Source organism: Manis javanica, chromosome 1 (genome assembly GCF_040802235.1).
Source record: "Manis javanica isolate MJ-LG chromosome 1, MJ_LKY, whole genome shotgun sequence".
Classification (NCBI taxonomy): domain Eukaryota; kingdom Metazoa; phylum Chordata; class Mammalia; order Pholidota; family Manidae; genus Manis; species Manis javanica.
The window spans coordinates 151223645-151241750 of NC_133156.1; the positions used below are offsets into that span (position 1 = coordinate 151223645).

The 18106-nt window shown below is 53.7% G+C and overlaps 1 protein-coding gene across 6 annotated transcripts in view; it reads right to left on the minus strand.

Annotated features, from left to right (window-relative positions):
• Window positions 1-17798, minus strand: part of AHRR (aryl hydrocarbon receptor repressor) — a 59809-nt gene extending 42011 nt beyond the window's left edge. For all 6 annotated transcript variants that reach the window (XM_073238507.1, XM_073238498.1, XM_073238514.1 and 3 more), the window contains exons 1-3: window positions 17269-17798; window positions 9155-9226; window positions 5025-5206 (exon numbers count right to left, since the gene is read on the minus strand). In XM_073238507.1, the coding sequence (XP_073094608.1) occupies window positions 5025-5206; window positions 9155-9216 (244 nt within the window). In that variant the 5' untranslated portion in view covers window positions 9217-9226; window positions 17269-17798. The remainder of the gene's footprint in view (window positions 1-5024; window positions 5207-9154; window positions 9227-17268) is intronic.
• Window positions 17799-18106: the final 308 nt, after the last annotated feature.

Consider the following 18106-nt stretch of genomic DNA (forward strand, 5'->3'; position numbering starts at 1 on the left):
GTTGCCCATAAGCAGAGGGATGTACAGCTTACGCTCCAACCCCTTGCTCTAGGCAAAAACAGAATAAATAAAATAAAATAAACCCATTCCCTTTTAAGAATTCATGAAAGTCACACTAATGTAAACATTACAAGTAAATTTTCAGGTCATCATTACCCTTTGACGTTGAAACATTTCAGTTCATGTCCTTATTAAAGGTGACTTTTTATGGAAGCTTTGATGAAATTAGCTTGCCCATTTTTGAGTCAGGAAGCACAGACTAAGATACAGTTTTTATAGCTCAACTTTTTCTAACTATGCAGTGAAAATGAATTCAGGGAAAGTTTTTACAATTTTCTCTAAAATATACACTTGGGGGGATTTACAAGCTTCGGAATCCTTGGTAGAAAAGGTGTGATGGAGGAGTCAAGCTCATTATGTCATCCTCCACACGTGCCCATCAGTCACCACCTCCTGTGACACAGATGTGCTTTGCAGAGACAGACCAGCCCATAGCACAAGCATGGAGTTGGCCATCAAGGCTCAGGCAGACCCAAGGGGCGTTCGCCTGCATTCGGGGGAGGGTGTGGGATTGGCAATAAAAGGGGAAAGTCACTTGCTTCTGGTTAAGAAGTAGGACTTAGGTGGACAGCCATCTGGGGATGGCCCATCCCCCAGTCCCCTGGCCAGGAGGTCCAGGCCATGGGGTGTGCCAGTGCAGGAGGGTGAGCTGACCTCCCACTTGGGGAGGCCCCAGACCTGGCCTGAGCTTCCAAATGAGTCACTGTGCAGGGGGTGCATTAGCCCAGTCCTCCAGCTGTGCAAGAGGTGCCTCCCAAGGCTGGTCAGGGCACCACTCCCTCAACCTGTCCTGGCATCTTACGTTACACTTTCCTCACATTTGCATGACTTGTCAATTCCTAATGACATCCTAGAAGAGAACACTGGTCCTGACAACCTGATAATGCTCCAAGTGACATAGTAAGCTGACCTCAACACCACCGGAGCTGAGTGACCACCGACAGCCCTGGGTATGGCATGGGGTCTCAGGCACGGGGATGGGGTCTCGGGCATGGGATGGGGTCTCAGGCACATGGATGGGGTCTCGGGCATGAGGATGGGGTCTCGGGCACGGGGATGGGGTCTCGGGCACGAGGATGGGGTCTCAGGCACATGGATGGGGTCTCAGTCATGGGATGGGGTCTTGGGCATGGGGATGGGGTCTCGGGCACGGGGATGGGGTCTCGGGCACGAGGATGGGGTCTCAGGCACATGGATGGGGTCTCAGTCATGGGATGGGGTCTTGGGCATGGGGATGGGGTCTCGGGCACGGGGATGGGGCACAGGGATGGGGTCTCGGGCAGGGGATGGAGTCTCGGGCATGAGGATGGGGTCTCAGGCATGGGGATGGGGTCTCAGGCATTGGATGGGGTCTCAGGCACAGTGGTGTCTTGGGCACGGGGAAGGGGTCTCGGGCATGGGGATGGGGTCTCGGGCACGGGGATGGGGTCTTAGGCATGGGGATGGGGTCTTGGACACGGGGATGGGGTCTTGGGCACGGGGACGGGTCTCGGGCACAGGGATGGGGTCTCGGGCATGAGGATGAGGTCTCGGGCATGGGGATGGGATCTCGGGCATGGGGATGGGGTCTTGGCACAGGGATGGGGTCTCAGGCACAGAGATGGGGTGTCAGGCACAGGGATAGGGTCTCGAGCACGGGGATGGGGTCTCAGGCACGGGGATGGGGCATGGGGGTGGGTCTCAGGCATGCGGATGGGGCATGGGGATGGGGTCTTGGGCACAGGGATGGGGGTCTCAGGCACGGGGATGGGGTCTCGAGCATGGTGATGGGGTCTCAGGCACGGGGATGGGGGTCTCAGGCATGGGGATGGGGTCTCAGGCATGGGGTGGGGGTCTCAGGCATGGGGATGGGGTCTTGGGCATAGGGGTGGGGCATGGGGATGGGGTCTCGGGCATGGGGATGGGCCCTGGGCATAGGAGGGGTTCCAGGCATGTTTGTGCAGACAGAGTCCCATGCATGGGGAGTTTTGGCATCAGAGCCAGGGTGTGAGGGTGTCTGAAGGCAGTCTGAGAGCCAGCAGCCCCTGCTTGAGCAGTCTAATGGCAGTTGCTCTGTTCTGGAACTCCCTGGGCTAGCCCTCAATCTTGCCCTCACCCTCACATTAAACCCGGATCCTAACTTTCACTGTAACCCCATCCTCCCCATATATCTTACTGAACACCTCACTCTAACCCTAGCCCTGGCCCCTGGACCTGACCCCTCACCATCACCATTGACGTCACCCACATCTCACCGTAACCCTGAACCTCAATCTTGCCCTCGTCCTCACATCAGAGCTGGATCCTGACTCTCACCGTAACCCCATCCTCCCTGTACATCCTACTGAAAGCCCTCAGGCCAACAGTCCGGGCCCCATGACTTCTGTTCTGTCTGTTTTGAAGGTCATGTGGCTTTTCCCTGATGAGACAGAATTCCTTCTGCCTCTTCAAAGTTCTCCAAAGCAGGCTCCGTGTGCCCCAACTTGGGGCTGCCTGGTGACTCCGGCTCCCCCATCTATTCGGCATGCCAGTGTGGAGCCGCACATGGATGCCTGGCCATCTTCAATTGTGCGTGTAATGCACAGTCATGACACTTACACAAAAGCAACCAAATGATGATTTCAACCACAATTTGACTGATTTGAACTACCTGTCTGGCCGCATCATGGCCTGGGTGGCCAGGACAAGGAGCCTGGACCTTTACACCGACAGCAGTGGTGGTGATCTCACACCCAAGACAGACCCTCCTCCCAGAAGGGACACCAGAAGGGGCTGGGAGAGGCCTGTGCAGCACCCCCACCCAAGTCAGAAAACTGGTGAAGCCTCTGGGCTCCTCAAAGCCCCTGAGGACCCAGCGGCCAGTGCTGAGCCCACAGCTGACCTGGACTGGTACATGCCCTCCAGCCACTCAGAGACCCCACTGCCGGGTGTCTGCTGATTTTAAACTTAAAAAGTATAACTCAAAATGCTGTAGGGGAAGTCAGTCAGGGCCTGCATCACCCGACAACATAGGGTTGCAGTTTGCAAACTGTAAAAATCTGAGGCTGTCAGAGATCTGAGGTCTCCAGGCAACCAATAGCCTGAAATCTAAGGAAATGCAGGTCTGGGCAGAGACAGGGCACGAGCCAGGCACTGTGGACACTGTGAAGGAGAGTCAGACAGAATTCAGACACAGCTCTGAATGGTCCAGCAAGCAGACAGAGGTCCCTACGGAGGTTCAGATACGGATGTGCACCCAAGGGCAACTGCTTCTCTGGAGACCTCACTGGCTATGTCCAGGGCAGAGGGGGCTGGTGAGAGTCCCAGTGCAGGCCTGGGGAGGGTGGCAAGCCCTGGCACCCAAGGGCCTCATGAAACCCAGTGCAGCTGGGGAGGCCCTCTGTCCCTAGGAAGGGCCCCAGAGCACTACGTGTGGGAGGAACACCAAGGAGGCCCCACCCAACATGCAGGAACGCATGGGATCTGAGCCACAGATGGCACAGTGCAGCCTGCAGAATGGCCTGCCCCCCTTGCCTCCTCCAGGAAGCCCATGGCCCACACGACCCTCTTGGTGACCTCCACTGAATCTCCCACCACAGCTCCCACCATTTTCTGCCACCCTCCAAAGGGTGGCATCAGAGCTACTGTTTAACCCAAAAGAAGAGCACGTAGTTTGCTGGGAAGCACCAAGCTCCATAAACTCAGATGCCACAGGCCTGTGGGGGGCAGACACCAGCAGGTGGCAAGGGGAGGTGCGGGGAGCAGGGATGGCCCAGAGGAGCCCCCAGCTGACCCTGCATCCCCGAACCCCAGGCCCCAGGACTGACCCCAGCTCAGCCACCCCATGCCACCTGTGTGCTCCACCTCCCCTTGGGGTCAGCCAGCCTTTCCACTATGGGGCAGAGCACGATGCAGGACCAGCCCTCACTACCAACAGGGGGTTTGCATCCTAGAGCAGGTGTGGACCTCCAGGATTCTGGGGCATCAAACAGGTAGGGAGGAAACTGAGATCCACATGCAGAACTGTCACCACACAGTGGGGTCTCAACAGCCAGTGGTGACCAGAGGGTTTGGGGTTCCTGCTCCATGGGGCCCTTCAGAGGGGTGCCGGGGCCCTGCTGGAGTACACAGCAGGCAGAGCACCCTGCAGCTCTGGCCAAGTCCTCAAGAATGCTGCCCCCCACCCACTGCTGGGGTGCTAGGGACAACCAGCAACATGCAGTGGCCGAGTCATACTTGACCCACCTGGACAGGATTCCCAGGCCTAGCTATAGCCACACCAGGCAAACTGTTCCCACAGGTGTGAGAGTAGGGACAGATATGGGCACACAGTCCCAGAGCCTTGCTACCATCCATCCTCACAGCAGTCAGGTGTTCTGTTCAGGTTTGTTGAGGATGTGTGAAGTTGGCTGCCTTGTCCACAGACCATGAGTTCTGCAGTTTGCCACAGTCCCCACCATTCCCTATTGCCCATACCCAACTACTTAAGACATTATCTTACCTGCCCCCAAAGACAGATAGTAAGCTCATAATTTTGGAAGAAGTTCAGACTTAACCCAAGCCACATGGAGACTAAGGTCTGTCCTGGGGCTCTGGGTGTGGAAGCAGGGCTATTGGGAGGGTCTGACACATCAGCACACACGTGCAGGGGGCTAGCACCTGGCAGATCTCACAGTGCCCCCAGGACAGGCAGAGCAATAGGTTGGCCACCCAGCAGTTCCATTGGCCAACAGCAGGACAGGAACTCTGGAGCTCAGCCTGTCTGCTGCCCCATGAGGTGGGTCTACCTGGTTCCTTGGACTGCTGGGCCCTGAAAGGAAGCCCCAGGCCCTGGAGCCAGTGAAGCCAAGCAGAGGGAGGGCCAGCCCCTGCCCCATCCACTGAGCAGCTGTGATTCATCAGCATTCAGCAAATCCCCTCTAAACAGTTACCCAGGACAAGAGGCACAAATGGGCCCACCTTGTGAGACCAAGTGAGACCTGGATGGGCACAGATGTGAGTCCTACCTTGGAAGAAGCTCTTCACCCTGAAGTAGCTGACGCTGAGACGCAAGACTGAAAGCTTGTCCAGCTTGGAGATGACATCAGGTGGGAACGGCAGTAGGCTGGCCAGATGGTCCAGCTCAGCATTGAGACGGTCCCGGTGCCGCTTGGAAGGGTTTGTCCTCTCGGCCCCAGCGGGGGGCCTCCTGTGGGGATGGAGCAGTCAGACTCAGGGCCCACCAGGGCCCCAGCCCCACAGTGGAGACTGTCCCTGCCAGCGATGCTGGGAGGAGCAGTCGGCTTCAAAAGGAGCTGCCCCAGGGTGCTGTGCAGGCAGTCAGCCATTCGCCAGGGAAGGTTTAACCAGGCAGATGGGGACGCCCTGCCTACTGAGTCCAGCAGGTGCTGGACCCCTGTGCTCACTTCCCCACGTGGTGAAGGGCCCCTGACCACCTATTTGCCCAGCCCTCAGGCCCTCCTTGGTGTCTGGACACACGACCTTCTCGGGACCCACAACTCCCAGCCCTGCATCAGCTGGAGAGGCACTCTGGGCTTCACTTCCCTGTCCACACAGCGGGGCTGAAAGGGGCTGAGGCCAAGATGGTGGAAGACCAAGGGCACCCACCCCCAAGGCCTGGAGGGCAAGGCTGAGCCCTGTGTCCCCCACCTCAGACCTGCTCTCCCTCAGGGAGGCCCTGCCCAGGGTGTCCCTGACCAACACTCCCTGGGGACAGCTGACCCTGGGGCCCAACCTGCCCCCTAGTCACCTCCCCATCTGAATTCTCACCCCCACTCACCACCCCATCTGCCCTCCTAGCCCCAGTCACCTCCCCATCTGCCCTCCCACCCCCAGTCACCTCCCCATCTGCCCTCCCAGCCCCAGTCACCTCCTCATCTGCCCTCCCAGCCCCAGTCACCTTCCCATCTACCCTCCCAGCCCATCACTTCCCCACCTGAACTCTCACCCCCTGTCACCTCCCCATCTGCTCTCCCAGCCCGTCACCTCCCATCTGACCTGCTGCCCTCCTCACAGGAAGGTCCGCCTACGGCCTTCCTAGATGCCATCATGGGAAGCACTGAGCCTGAACCAACAGCCAGAGTCAGGAGAGAGGCAAGGGGCTGGGCAGGGGCCTCTGACAGGTGCTGACATGGGGCCCTGGAACCCGGGACCACCCTGGGTCATGGTGCCTGGTGGGCTGCAGAGTCCTGCTGCTCTGAGAGGTTTGGGCCTCTTTCCTCCAGAAGTCCCCATTTTCGATTGCGCCTGCCGGTCAGTTCCCGTAAGCTGCCTTAAAGAACCCTTTTGTTGAAGCCTCGGGGCCCGCCCTCCTTCGTGCTGTGGGGGACGCAGGACACAGAAGCCTCGAGGGAGCTGCAGCTCCACCCCAGCACCACCTCAGTTTTCTTTTTAACTGAGAAATAATTCATAACATAAGCTAATTACGGTGCAGTGTTCCATGGCATCTAGCACATTCACACATTGCACAGCTATCTCCTCTGCCATGTCCCGAGACATCCCATCCCCCAGATAAAACCGTGCTGCCAGTAAGGCCCAGTTCCCTGCCCCTGAGCCCTCACTTTTGTCCCACGGATTTGCCTCCTCTCCTGTCAGTGGGACCATGCAGTGTGAGGCACCCCATGCCAGGCGTCCTTCGCTCGACATCATGCTTTCCAGATTTGTGTCTGGCGCTGCATGGGTCAGACGCCATTCTTTTTCAAGGCTAAGTAATACTTCACTGCATGGCTTTACTGCATGTGCCCCCACCACCAGCAGTGGCCGTCTGGGTTGCTTCCACTTTATGGGTATTGCAAGGAGCAGTGTGGTCAACATTCATGCCCCGGTTTTTGCTTGAACATATGTTTGTAGTTCTCCTGGGTATGTGCCTCGTGGGACAGCTGGGCTAAGACGCAGGCCTATGCCTGACTCTGGGAGACTGCACTCCCAGCAGAGTGCAGGCAGGTCCGAGCCTCACACCCACACCTATGCTTCTCTTCCTCTTTCTCACGGAGTGGTCATTCTCACAGGTGTGAAGCGGTGTCTCATTGTGGTTTGATTTGTATTTCCTCAATGACCAATAATGTTGAGCATCTTTTACAAGCTTGTTGGCATCTGTATATACCCTTGGGAGAGATGTCTGTCTAAGTCCTTTGCCCAGTGTTTAAATTGGGCCGTTTGGCTTTTTACTGTTGAGTTGACTCTTCATCCACCCATTCCCAGGGAGCCGGGGGAGGGACTCACCAGCTGAAGAAATGGGTGTCGGAATTGCTTAGGAAACACAGCTCATTCATTCAGCCCTCCTGAGGACACTGGTTGTCCCAAGATGCACCTCCAACACCTCCCTCCCTGCTCCCCACATTGAAGGGGAGCAGGAACCGCCCACCACCTGCCCAGGGTGGGGTGGGGCCGTGTGGAGGGAAGCACTCCTGTCTGGGCTCAGGCTTGGAGCCCAGGGGCACATGCGGGAGTTTTGCTCATCAGGGACAGGGACCCGCACCTTTACTGCAGGGAGAGTGCTGTTCAGCAGTTACAAAGGTGTAAAATACCTGGAATAAATCTAACGGTATCTGGACTGAAACTGTAAAATACTGCTGGGACACATAAAGTAAAAAATTGATAAACTGATCTTCATCAAAAAGATGAAAGTGTCTTTTGAAAGACCCCATTAGGACAAAGAAAAGGGAAGCCAGATTGGAAAAACATATATTCACAACAAGATTTTGTGTCCAGAAAATATAAAGAAGTATGCAATTTAACAAGTGGACAAACAGCCCCAAATGAGATGGGCAAATTATTTAAACTGGCACTTCACCAGAGAAGATATGAGATGGTAAATAAGCACATGAAAAGGTACTCAGCACCTTCAGTCATTAGAGAAACACACATTAGGCCAGGAGGACACAGCACCATGGAATAAGCAGTTCCGAGGTCCCGCTACCAGGACATAAATGATGCATACTTTGGAAGACAGGTTGGTGGCTTCTTAAAAAGTTAGATGCACATGTACCATATGCCTCGGCAACCCCATTCCTGGGCTGTACCCAAGGGAAATGAAGGCACGCCCATACAAGGACTTGTACGTAAATGTTCATAGCCCCAAAGTGGGGGTGGCCCAACAGCCACCTGCGGGTGAGGGCACAGGGTGAAGTACCCCTAGCCAGGAACAGGCACACATGTGGATGGATCTCAAAACCTCATGCCAAGTGAAAGAAGGCCACAGGCTATCGAGAGAAGATTCCAGGACACACAAGCCAGTGTGCAGGGCAGAACTCAAGAAGCTGCCAGGGATGACACAGAGAGGATTGACAGGGAAGGAGATGGGAGTGTCTGTGACCTTGATTTCAGGGACAGCTTCACAGTGTTTACGCTGTCAGACACAGCCAGACTGAGCATGTTGTATGTGTGCAGTTCGGTGAGCTCCAATCACAGCCCAATGAGGACGAGGAGGCAGGCAGCAGGAGGAAGCTGTGCCATGCCGGGTGAGCATCAGACACAGTGCTGCCCTCAGAACCCACATGACCTGATCCCAAGGCTGGGAGAAAGAGGGAAGGCTGTGGGGGCTCTGCCGGGGAAAGGCTCCAGCCAATGTCTGTGCCAGCCCAGCGGACTCTCTGGGGTGGGCTCTGGCCTAGGACCCAGTGGCACCTGTGTCCAGGTGGGTCCCACTCCTCTGCTATCCCCCAGTCCCAGGACATACGATGTGCATGTGCAGTCCACTGCTCACCCCCAACCCACAAAGGCCAGGCCTGAAGCTGGGACATGAGGCACTGGGGAATAGGGGGTGCTGTGCACCTGGCCAGAGGGTGCCCACTGGCACCGCAGGAGGGGTGGTAGGCATGGGGGCCCCACACTCAACATCAAAGACAAACATGTGGCCTGTGGTGGTGGCTCAGCCCAGACTTGGCTTCTGGCCACTGAGGCAACGTTCGGACGGACGCCCCCTCCTGCCTAGGCTAGCACGGCAGCCAGGCGGGCCAGTGGAAGGAAGGCAGCAGGTTCTGGCTTGGCGCTGCAACTCCTGCAAATCCCCCCACTAGGACATCTCCACCGAATCCTCCCCCTCCACCACTTTTCCTGAAACTCACTTTCTTCATGAACACACATGTACCACCCTCCATCAGTAGGAATCCATCACAATGGAAGATGGGACACTTACTGCTTCTGGACAGGCTTCCTCCTCTTCCTCCCAGCATACATGCACTCGCCCGGCGGGATCATTGTCTCTGGCCTAAGAAAGAAAGGGGGTGTCAAGTGGGACACACGCAACCCCAAGGCTCACGGGCATGTCCGGCAAGGAGCTCTGGGCATTGCCAGCTTGAGCCTGCAGTGTGGACCACTTGTGTATCTTGCTGGGCAGGAAGGTGTGAAGGGTACACGCACCCCCACCATGTTTAGCCCCTTGACAGGCAGCGTCGTGGATGCTAGCTGCACCCTGTCATCTCCTGCTCCAGAGAAACAGCCCTGGGCTCAGAATGCTTATGGCAGGCAGACATCCTGCATGTGTCACCAGGAAACAGAAGCCGTTCCCCAGGGTCCACGAGCAGGACACACCACCATCAGTACCAAGGGCCTGTGTGCTGCGTCAGTGCTCATGGCTGCGGGCTTGTGGCCATCCCTCTTCCTCTTCCCACCCTCCCCTCCGTGGCCCTGGAGTCTGGGCCAAAAGCTTCCTCTTTCCTATGTAAATCCCCCACTCAACACCAGGCTAGATGCCCAGCTGTCACCTCAGGGGCATCAGTCTTGACCCTCCCGCGCAGTGCAGACAGACACCCCACGGACAGCATGCAGTGAACCCACAGTGCTGGGCTCTGGGCCAGCAGATGGGCCATGGAGAGCTCTTACCCAGCCTCAAGCAAGTGCAGCCTGGAAGAGGAGGCTGACACAAACACGCAATTTCCACCCTGGGGAGGAAGCACTGTGAGGGCGTCAGGAATGGGGCCCCCGCCTGCTTTACATGCAAGGAACACACTTTGAGTGTAAGGACATAAGTGGGTAAAGCAAATGGGTGGGAAGCACACGATGCAAACACCAGTCAAAAGAAGCTGGAGAGGCTGTATGAGTGTCAAAGTGGACATCACAAGAGGGACATTTCTGGGAGCAAAGGTCACTATTTAATGACATGGGTTGATTTTCCAAAAAGACAGAGCAACCCTAAATATGTATGCACCTAACAACAGAGCTCCAAAATACATGGAGCAAAAACTAGTAAGACTGAAAAGATCATTCACTGGAGACTTTGACATTCCTTTCTCAGTAATCAAAAGAATAAGTAAACAGAAAATCAGGACCCAAACAAAAACAGAATGACTCCAACTGGAATTGACAGAACACTCCATCCAAAAAGAGCAGGGTCTGCGTTTGTTTGCACATGACTCAGCAAGAGAGGCCACATTCTGGGACTTAAAACAACCCTCAACACATTTAAAAGAATAGAAATCATACATAGTATGTTCTCAGACAATAATGGAATTAAACTAGCTAGATATACAGAAAATACCCAAATATTTGGAAAACAATTCACTTCTAAATAAAACTGGATCAAAGAGAAAGTCTCAAAGAAATTTAAAACTATTTTGAAGTGAATGAAAATGAAAATACAACATACCTAACATTTTGGGATACAGCTGAGCAGTACTTGGATGGAAACTGACGGCATTAAGCATTTATATTAAGAAAAAATTAAAGGCCTCAAATAAGTAAGTTTCACTTTGAGAAACTAAAAGAAGAGAAAATGAATCAAAATCAAGTAAAAAGATGGAAATAATAAATAGGAAATATCAGTGAAACTTAAATCAGAAAAATAGATAAAAATCAATGAAACCAAAAGTTGGTTTTGTTAAAGATCAACACAATTGATAAACCTCTAGGCAGACTAATCCAGAAATAGAGAAGACACAAGTTGTCAATATCAGGAATGAAAGAAAGACATCACTACAGATCCCATAAGCATTAGAAGGAAAATAAGAGAATACTGCTATGAAGCTAGTGGTGTACCCCCAGATCACTATGTCGAAACCCTGGTTCCCCATTTGACTGTACGTGGAGATGGGGCCTCTGAGGAGGTGATCAAGGGTACATGAGGCCATAAAGGTGGAGCCTGATCTGCAGAACTACTGCCTTTATCAGAGAGGAAGAGACAGCAGAGCTCTCTCTCCGCAACATGAATGTAGCGATTTGCCTGCCAAGAGACTCACTAGAAACCAGATCTGCTGGCATCTTGATCTCAGGCTTCCAGCCTCCACAACTATGAAAAATAAATTTCTGTTGTTTAAGCCCCCCACCCCCACTGCCCAGTCTGTGGTGTTTTGTTAAGGCAGCCCAAACAGACTAAGACAAATACTATCCCCATAAATTCAACAATGTAGATGAAATGGACCAATTCCTTGAAAGACACAAAATACCAAAACTCACTCAAGAAAAAATAGATAACTTATTCAGTCCTGTATGTAGCCCAACAACAAGAACAAATAAAAAACAAAAAAATTCTAGTCCAGATGGTTTCACTAGTAAGTTGTACAAATTTGAGGAATAAATAATACCAATTCTCTGCAATCTTTGGCAGAAAATTGAAAATTGCTAATTTATTTTTAAGTTCAACATTACTCTTATACCAAAACCAAAGACATTTCAAAATGATAAAAGTACAAACTAATATCCTTCAAGAACATAGAAACAAAAATCCTCAACCAGATCTTAGCAAATAGAATCCATCAATACATACAGAGGGCAATACATCACAACACATGGGTTTATCCAAGGAATTCAAGGCTGCATCAACATCCAAAATTTGATTATTATAATTCACTGTATTAAAACTAAAGAAAAAATACTTGTGGTTATCTCAACACATACGAAAAAGGATTTGCTGTAATCCAAATCCACTCATAATAATAAAAACTTTCATTAAACCAGGAATAGAAGGGAACTTAATTAACTTGAGGAGTAAGGGAGGTAGTGGGAAAAAAATTGAGAAATAATAGCAGAAATGTGTCCAAATGTAGTGACAACTGCAAACCTACAAGAAGCACAAGAACTATGAAGAAAATTTCACCAAGGCACATCCTAATCAAACTGCTCAGAGCAGCAATAGAACAGTCTTAACAGCTGCAGAGAAAATGGCAGCAGGAACTCAGAAATAAGGGAAAACAGGACAGCAGATGCCACATCAGAAACACGTGGGCAAGAAGGTGGTGGAGCCACACCTCTAAAGTGCTGAAGAAAGAGCCGGACACCAAGAATTCCACACCCCGGGGATGGAGGTGCATTGCCTCACAGACAGGTGGTGCGAATGATCCACACCACAGGCATGTGATGGGGTGTCTTCAGGCCGCAGGAAGTGGTACCGATGGTGACAGAGTGGGTGAACGCAATTTGTTCTCTCTACTCAAATATCGTTCAAAGATAACCAACCGTTTAAACAACAAAGACAGCAACACATTGTGCGGTTTGTGACCCAAGTAGCCACCAAAGGACTGACAGCCACAGTGGAAAGGCCAGGGCAGGAGGGACACGGTGCCCCGCTGTGTCTCCCGTCCCACTCGTGCAGTGGTGTGAACGGAACCAGAGCTGGGCGGGTGCCACCACTGCCTCTAGGCGCCAGTCCATCCTTCCTTGCTTGCTCTCCACTGAGAGACAGGGCCTGTCAAGCATTCCCCCCCACAGTGAGCACAGGGAGGCCCTGCTGGTGGCCAGCCCAGAGGGGAGCCATCAGGTCTGGGCTTTGGAGCCAGGGCTTCCTCTTTCTGTCGCTGCTCAGCACTGCCAGAGGCCGGGAAATCAGTGAACTTCCCATTCCAGGGAAGGAACTCTTCCAAGTTCCCTTTGGGCATGTGCCCCCACCTGGGCACCCTACAAGGTCCTCATGCCACCTCTGCACTTACTTCAATGTTAGTACTGCTACATATTGAAGTCTCTCAATTCAGAGAAAACATTAAAGTTAAAAACATAGAAACTGATATTTTTAGGTCCACATGTTTTAGAGATACATATTAAAACATATATGAGAGAAAGGACATGTCAGGGGTTTGCTTCTACATGATCTGGAGTGGAAGTGGATCAGCCAGTATGGAAGGCTGTCTGGCCAGGGCTGGTGGGTGCATGAACTGGCCTTATGATAAAATTCTCCCCACTTCTGTTAAAAGGTTTGAGATTTCCACAACAAAAAGTTTTTTTAAAACATTAAAAAGAGAAAAAATGTGTCATAAGGATACACGTATGTGGTCAACTGGTTTGGGACAAGGTTGACAAGGCCAGTCAACGGGGAGAGAACAGTCTCATTGACAAATGGCACTAGGACAACTGGACACCCATGTGCCAGAGAACGAAGTTCACCCTCCCTCACACTCGATGAAAAAATTAACCAAAGCTAGACCTAAGTGTAAGAGCTGAAACTATAAAACCCTTGAAGGGCCATATCTTCATGACCTTAAATTTGGCATTCGGGTCTTAGCTATGTGTGATATAATTTGGTCATTCAGATGACCAAATATGTATTTTCCAGATATATTTGGTCTTCATCCACAGTTCTTGGAAACACTGCAGTCTTAAAGTTGAAACGGGTATTTTGTCATGTTAATAAGAGACTTTTGGACCCGGACCAAGGGCAGGGGCTAGAGGCTGAATCAGACAATGGTCAATAATTTAGTCAATCATGACTGCAATGAAGCTCTCACAAAACCCCTGAGAGGAGTGTGTCTCTCTCTTTGCACCTTGCTTCGGAATGCTCTGCTGGAGAGTTTCCACACTTGGGGAAGCAAACGCCTCTGCGTGCCCCCAAGCCAGGCCCCAGGCTCCTTGAGGACAGAAGCTCTTGTATTTGGGACCCCGCCCTGTGTGTCTCCTCATCTGGCTGTTCACTTGTGTCTTTTACAGTATCCTTTATTAAACTGGTAAATGTAAGTGTTTTTCTGACTTCTCTGAGCCACTCTAGCAAATTAATCGAACCTAAGGGCAAGGTCGTGGGAACCTCCAATCTCTCAGAAGAACAGATAACTGCGCTGGGCATGCGACCAGAGTCTGCAGTCAGGGGTGAGGGCAGTCTTGCAGGATGGAGCCCTTAACCTAGGGAATCTGGTGCTGTCTCCCGGCAGCTAGTGTCAGAATTGAGTTGAGTTCTCAGACACCCTGTTGGTGTTTGAGAATTGCTTGGTGTTGTGTGTGGGAAGACCTCCCCTTCCACCCTGCCAATACACATTGGAATCAGGTCCAGTAACCCAAAAGGAGTTAAGCTCACCATCACACTATGTCACCAAAACCACAAGTAAGAAAAGAAAAAATTGATAAATTGGACTTTATCAAAATTTAAAAACGTGTGCTTCAGAGGACACTACTGAGAAAGAGAAAAGACAACTCACAGATGGGAGAAAATATCAAAAATTATGTATCTGATAAGGTTCTAGTATCCAGACTTTATAAAGAACTCTTACAACACAACAATAGAAAGATAAACAACCCAACTGAAAATGGGCAAAGTACTTGCTAGTCCTTTCTCCAAAGATAATATATAAACGGTCAACAAACACATGAAAAGATGTTCAGCATCATTAGTCGCTGGGGACATGTCAATCAAACCCAGCATGTCTTCACACCTACTAGGATGGCTTTACCCAAGAAAACAGAAAATAATAACTGCAGGTGAGGATGTGGACCCTGTATCCCATTGGTGTGGATGTAAGATGGTGTAGCTGATGTGGAAAACATTGTGGCATCTCCTCAAAAAGCAACACATAGAGTTACCACCTGACTCAGTGATTGCACCCCTAGGTACATGCCTCAGAGAACTGAAAACATGTTCAAACACAATCTGGCAGACAAATGCTCATATCATCATTATTCACAACAGCCAAAAGGTGTAAACAATGCACATGCCCATCAACTGATGGCAAAACGAAAGGGGGACTACTACTCAACCATGTAAAAAATGGTGTTCAGAGGCACAGAACAACCCAGATGAACCTTGGAATCTGTGTGAATGAAGCCAGACACAAAGTCTGCATATGTGATCCCAGTTCTCTACAATATCCAGAACAGGCCGATCCACAGAGGCAGAAGGTAGATTATGTTGCCAGGGGCTTGGGGATGAAGGGATGGGCAGTGACGGGCTTACTGGGAGCAGTTTCCATTTGGGGAGAACAAAGTTTTGGAATGAGACAGAGGTGGTGCTTGCACAAGTGTGGCAATATACTAAATAAATGCCACCGAGTAGTGCTTTTTCAAGGTGTTAGTGTTTTTCTATGACTTGTACCTCAATAAAAAATAGCACACAAGTTACATGTAAATATAAACAGAATGTACAGAACAGTAAGAAAGAGAATGGCAGGGGAGGAATAGGCACCAATGCTAGAAATGCCTGCAGGGAGGTCTGCACACTGAGAGTAGATGAGGGCAGCTTAAGCAGATGGGGATGCACTAGGGAACAGGAGGGCTGGAGAGGTGGGCTGGTGTGGGCGAGCTGGGACAGGGCTCTGGTGGCCACAGGCTGGAGCAGGAGCAGGTGGGTGGGTGCCTGGGAGGGTCCAGGCTTCTCAGCTTCACCCTGGGGCTTGGCCACCATGCATGCTCTTCTCTGGGAACCAGGTCGGCCCTCAGTGGTGCTGGAGGCCAGCATGCTGGGCCATCCCAGGCCCAGTCCCCACTGGAGGGGGGAGGAGGCTGGGGTGTTTCCCTGAGTCCTGAGAAGGGCTAGGCATGTAGCCACCAAGTTAAAGGTAAAGGGAACACCAGTCTCAGGAGACCCCATCCCCCCAGTGAGCTGCCAGGGTCCCTCCTACAGTCATCCACAGTGCTAGGGTGCTGGCCGGGGACCTGAGCGCCACAGGAGACACTGATGTGAGCTGGGCCCAACAGGGTGGTGTGTGGGCCTCCCAACCCCACTAAGCTCTGAGCTGGCTGTGTGTTTCACAGAGAAATCTGAACTTGTGTGAGTCCCTTCCTCTTATGGTGGAAGTAAGAGATGCCTGTTCTAGAAAACAGAAAACCAAAAGTCAAACATTAAAAGCCCCACATGCAGCCCCATTCCCTCTGGGTGCGTGCCCCTGGCCCTCTATCCGGCACTCTGGGCCAGCAGCACCAGAGGGAAACAGCATACATGGGCTGAGTCCAAACCCCGTCAGCCACTGGCCTCAGAGTCCTCATACGGCCGCTGAGGGCCACAGCAAAGGTCACGGCCCCACGTAAGGCCCTCTACCCGGGGCACTCTTCTGTCCACATGTGGGGACCATCGGCATATCACCTCAGGCCTCTGACGCCAGTTCTGAGAGCTCCACTGTGGCCACCCTGCCCCAGGAGCCCACAGAGACGGACACGAGGCCCTAATGGCCGAGGTCAGTGGAGGCCGGCCAGCCAAGGTGGCCTGCAGGGCACCCTGTGTGGGCCAAGCGCGAACCAGGCCACAAGTCCAGTCACACACATGCCACGTACCCAGAGCTTGGGGACTGAAGTTCCAGGGCACCCCTCACATGCCCTTTCTGCACAGAGCCCCTCGAGGACCAGAGCCTGTGGCCGTTCCCACAGAGGCTGTGGGTGATCAGTGGGGGCTGTTCCCCCACGGCCCCACTGTGCGGCCACAGCTTGAGGCCTGCTGGGCACTCCCAAGGGTGAGCAGGTGCTTCCGGCCCCAGCCCCTGGGGAAGGCCCAGAAAAGACAGGAGGGATCCAAGGGCAGGGACCCCACAGCCCTGACCTCTGATTCCAGGCGGTCACCTCCCTATGAGTGCGTCCCTCACAAAGTGTTCACAATCTGGGAACTTGAGGCTTTGGGGGAAAATACTTCTTGGTGCCATTAACTGAAACCCAGAGAATTCCTGGAACACCGGCCCTTCACCCTTCCCAAGAGTGAGAACCATCTTCACGTCTGGAAGCAGAGGGCCCAACTGCCACCATGCTTGGGGAGTCCCCAGGTCTGGTCTGGCCCCACCGGTGGTCCTGGGAGGGCCTGTTCAGAGTCCCGCCCGCATCTGCCCAAAACGCAAGCAGACCAAGCGCAAAGGGCGCTTAGTGCAATCCTTCAGGCAGCGGGTCACAGGCAGGGGGTTCCGTTCACAGTGTGAGGGGAGTGGGGGGTCGGGGTCTGATACCCCCGGGCAGGGCACCTGAGAGGGCACGAGCGCTGGGAGCAGACTGGCTTCCCTCATAAGTGCCTTTTTATTTTTAGGTGAGAAGCCGCCCTTCGGACCCCAGGGCCTGGCGACGCGAGGATGGAGCGGGAGGAGGGCTCTACAAGAGGGTCTCCATCGCGGGACAGGGGCCGGCAGAGCCGCCCAGGGCACTTACCCGGGCCGGCGGGGCGCGGAGGCTCAGGCGCTCCCACGGGGGAAGCGCGCACGGCCCGGGAGCTGTGGCTGCGCGGCTGCTGGCGGTAGCATCTCGGGGACCAGGCGGCGGCGGCGGGCGAACAAGAGCGGCCCCACCCGGCACGCGAGCCCGCCCCGCCCCGGAGGCGACCCAGCCCAGGAGGCGGCAGAGGGCGCGCGCGCATCCCCGCCCCGGCCCGCGCCGCGCCACTCCGCGCCCTGCCGTGTCCGCGCGCGCCTGTGCGGGGCGCGCCCTGCGCCCCTCCAGGCCCTGTGGTCTCCCCAAAGTCTGTCCGCTCCAGAGTTCCCTGCATCCACTGAGCCGCCAGCGCCCCCTGCGGGTGCCCCCCTAGTTCTCCCCCAGAGCCACGTGCCGGCGGAGGCTGAGCGCACACCCGGCCGCGGGGCAGAAGTGCGCGGCCCGGGCTCCCCAAGCCGCGAGGTCGCTGCTGCCCCGGAGCGAATAGGTAACGTGAGGTTAGCGTGTCCCGCGCCGCCTGCTCGCGTGGGGTCGTGGATAAAATCTAAAGGACTGATGGGCTTTACAAACTGTAAAATATTAATATCATACTCTGGACCCTGAGCTTCCCAGGAACTGCCCCGTCGTTCTTGCGACGTCCCAGTCCCGGGCCTCTCAGGGTCCCACGCGGCGGAGCGCGCGGCGCGGACGCCCTGCTCCGGACCCGCGCTCCGACTCCGGGAGCCCGCGCGCTCTGGACCTACAGTGGGGACCCTGCCCACTGCTCCTCTTCCACCCCGACAGTCCCTGGCCCCCTCCTCTCCTGTGTGCCGAGGGACACTTCCGGACTCTGAATCCA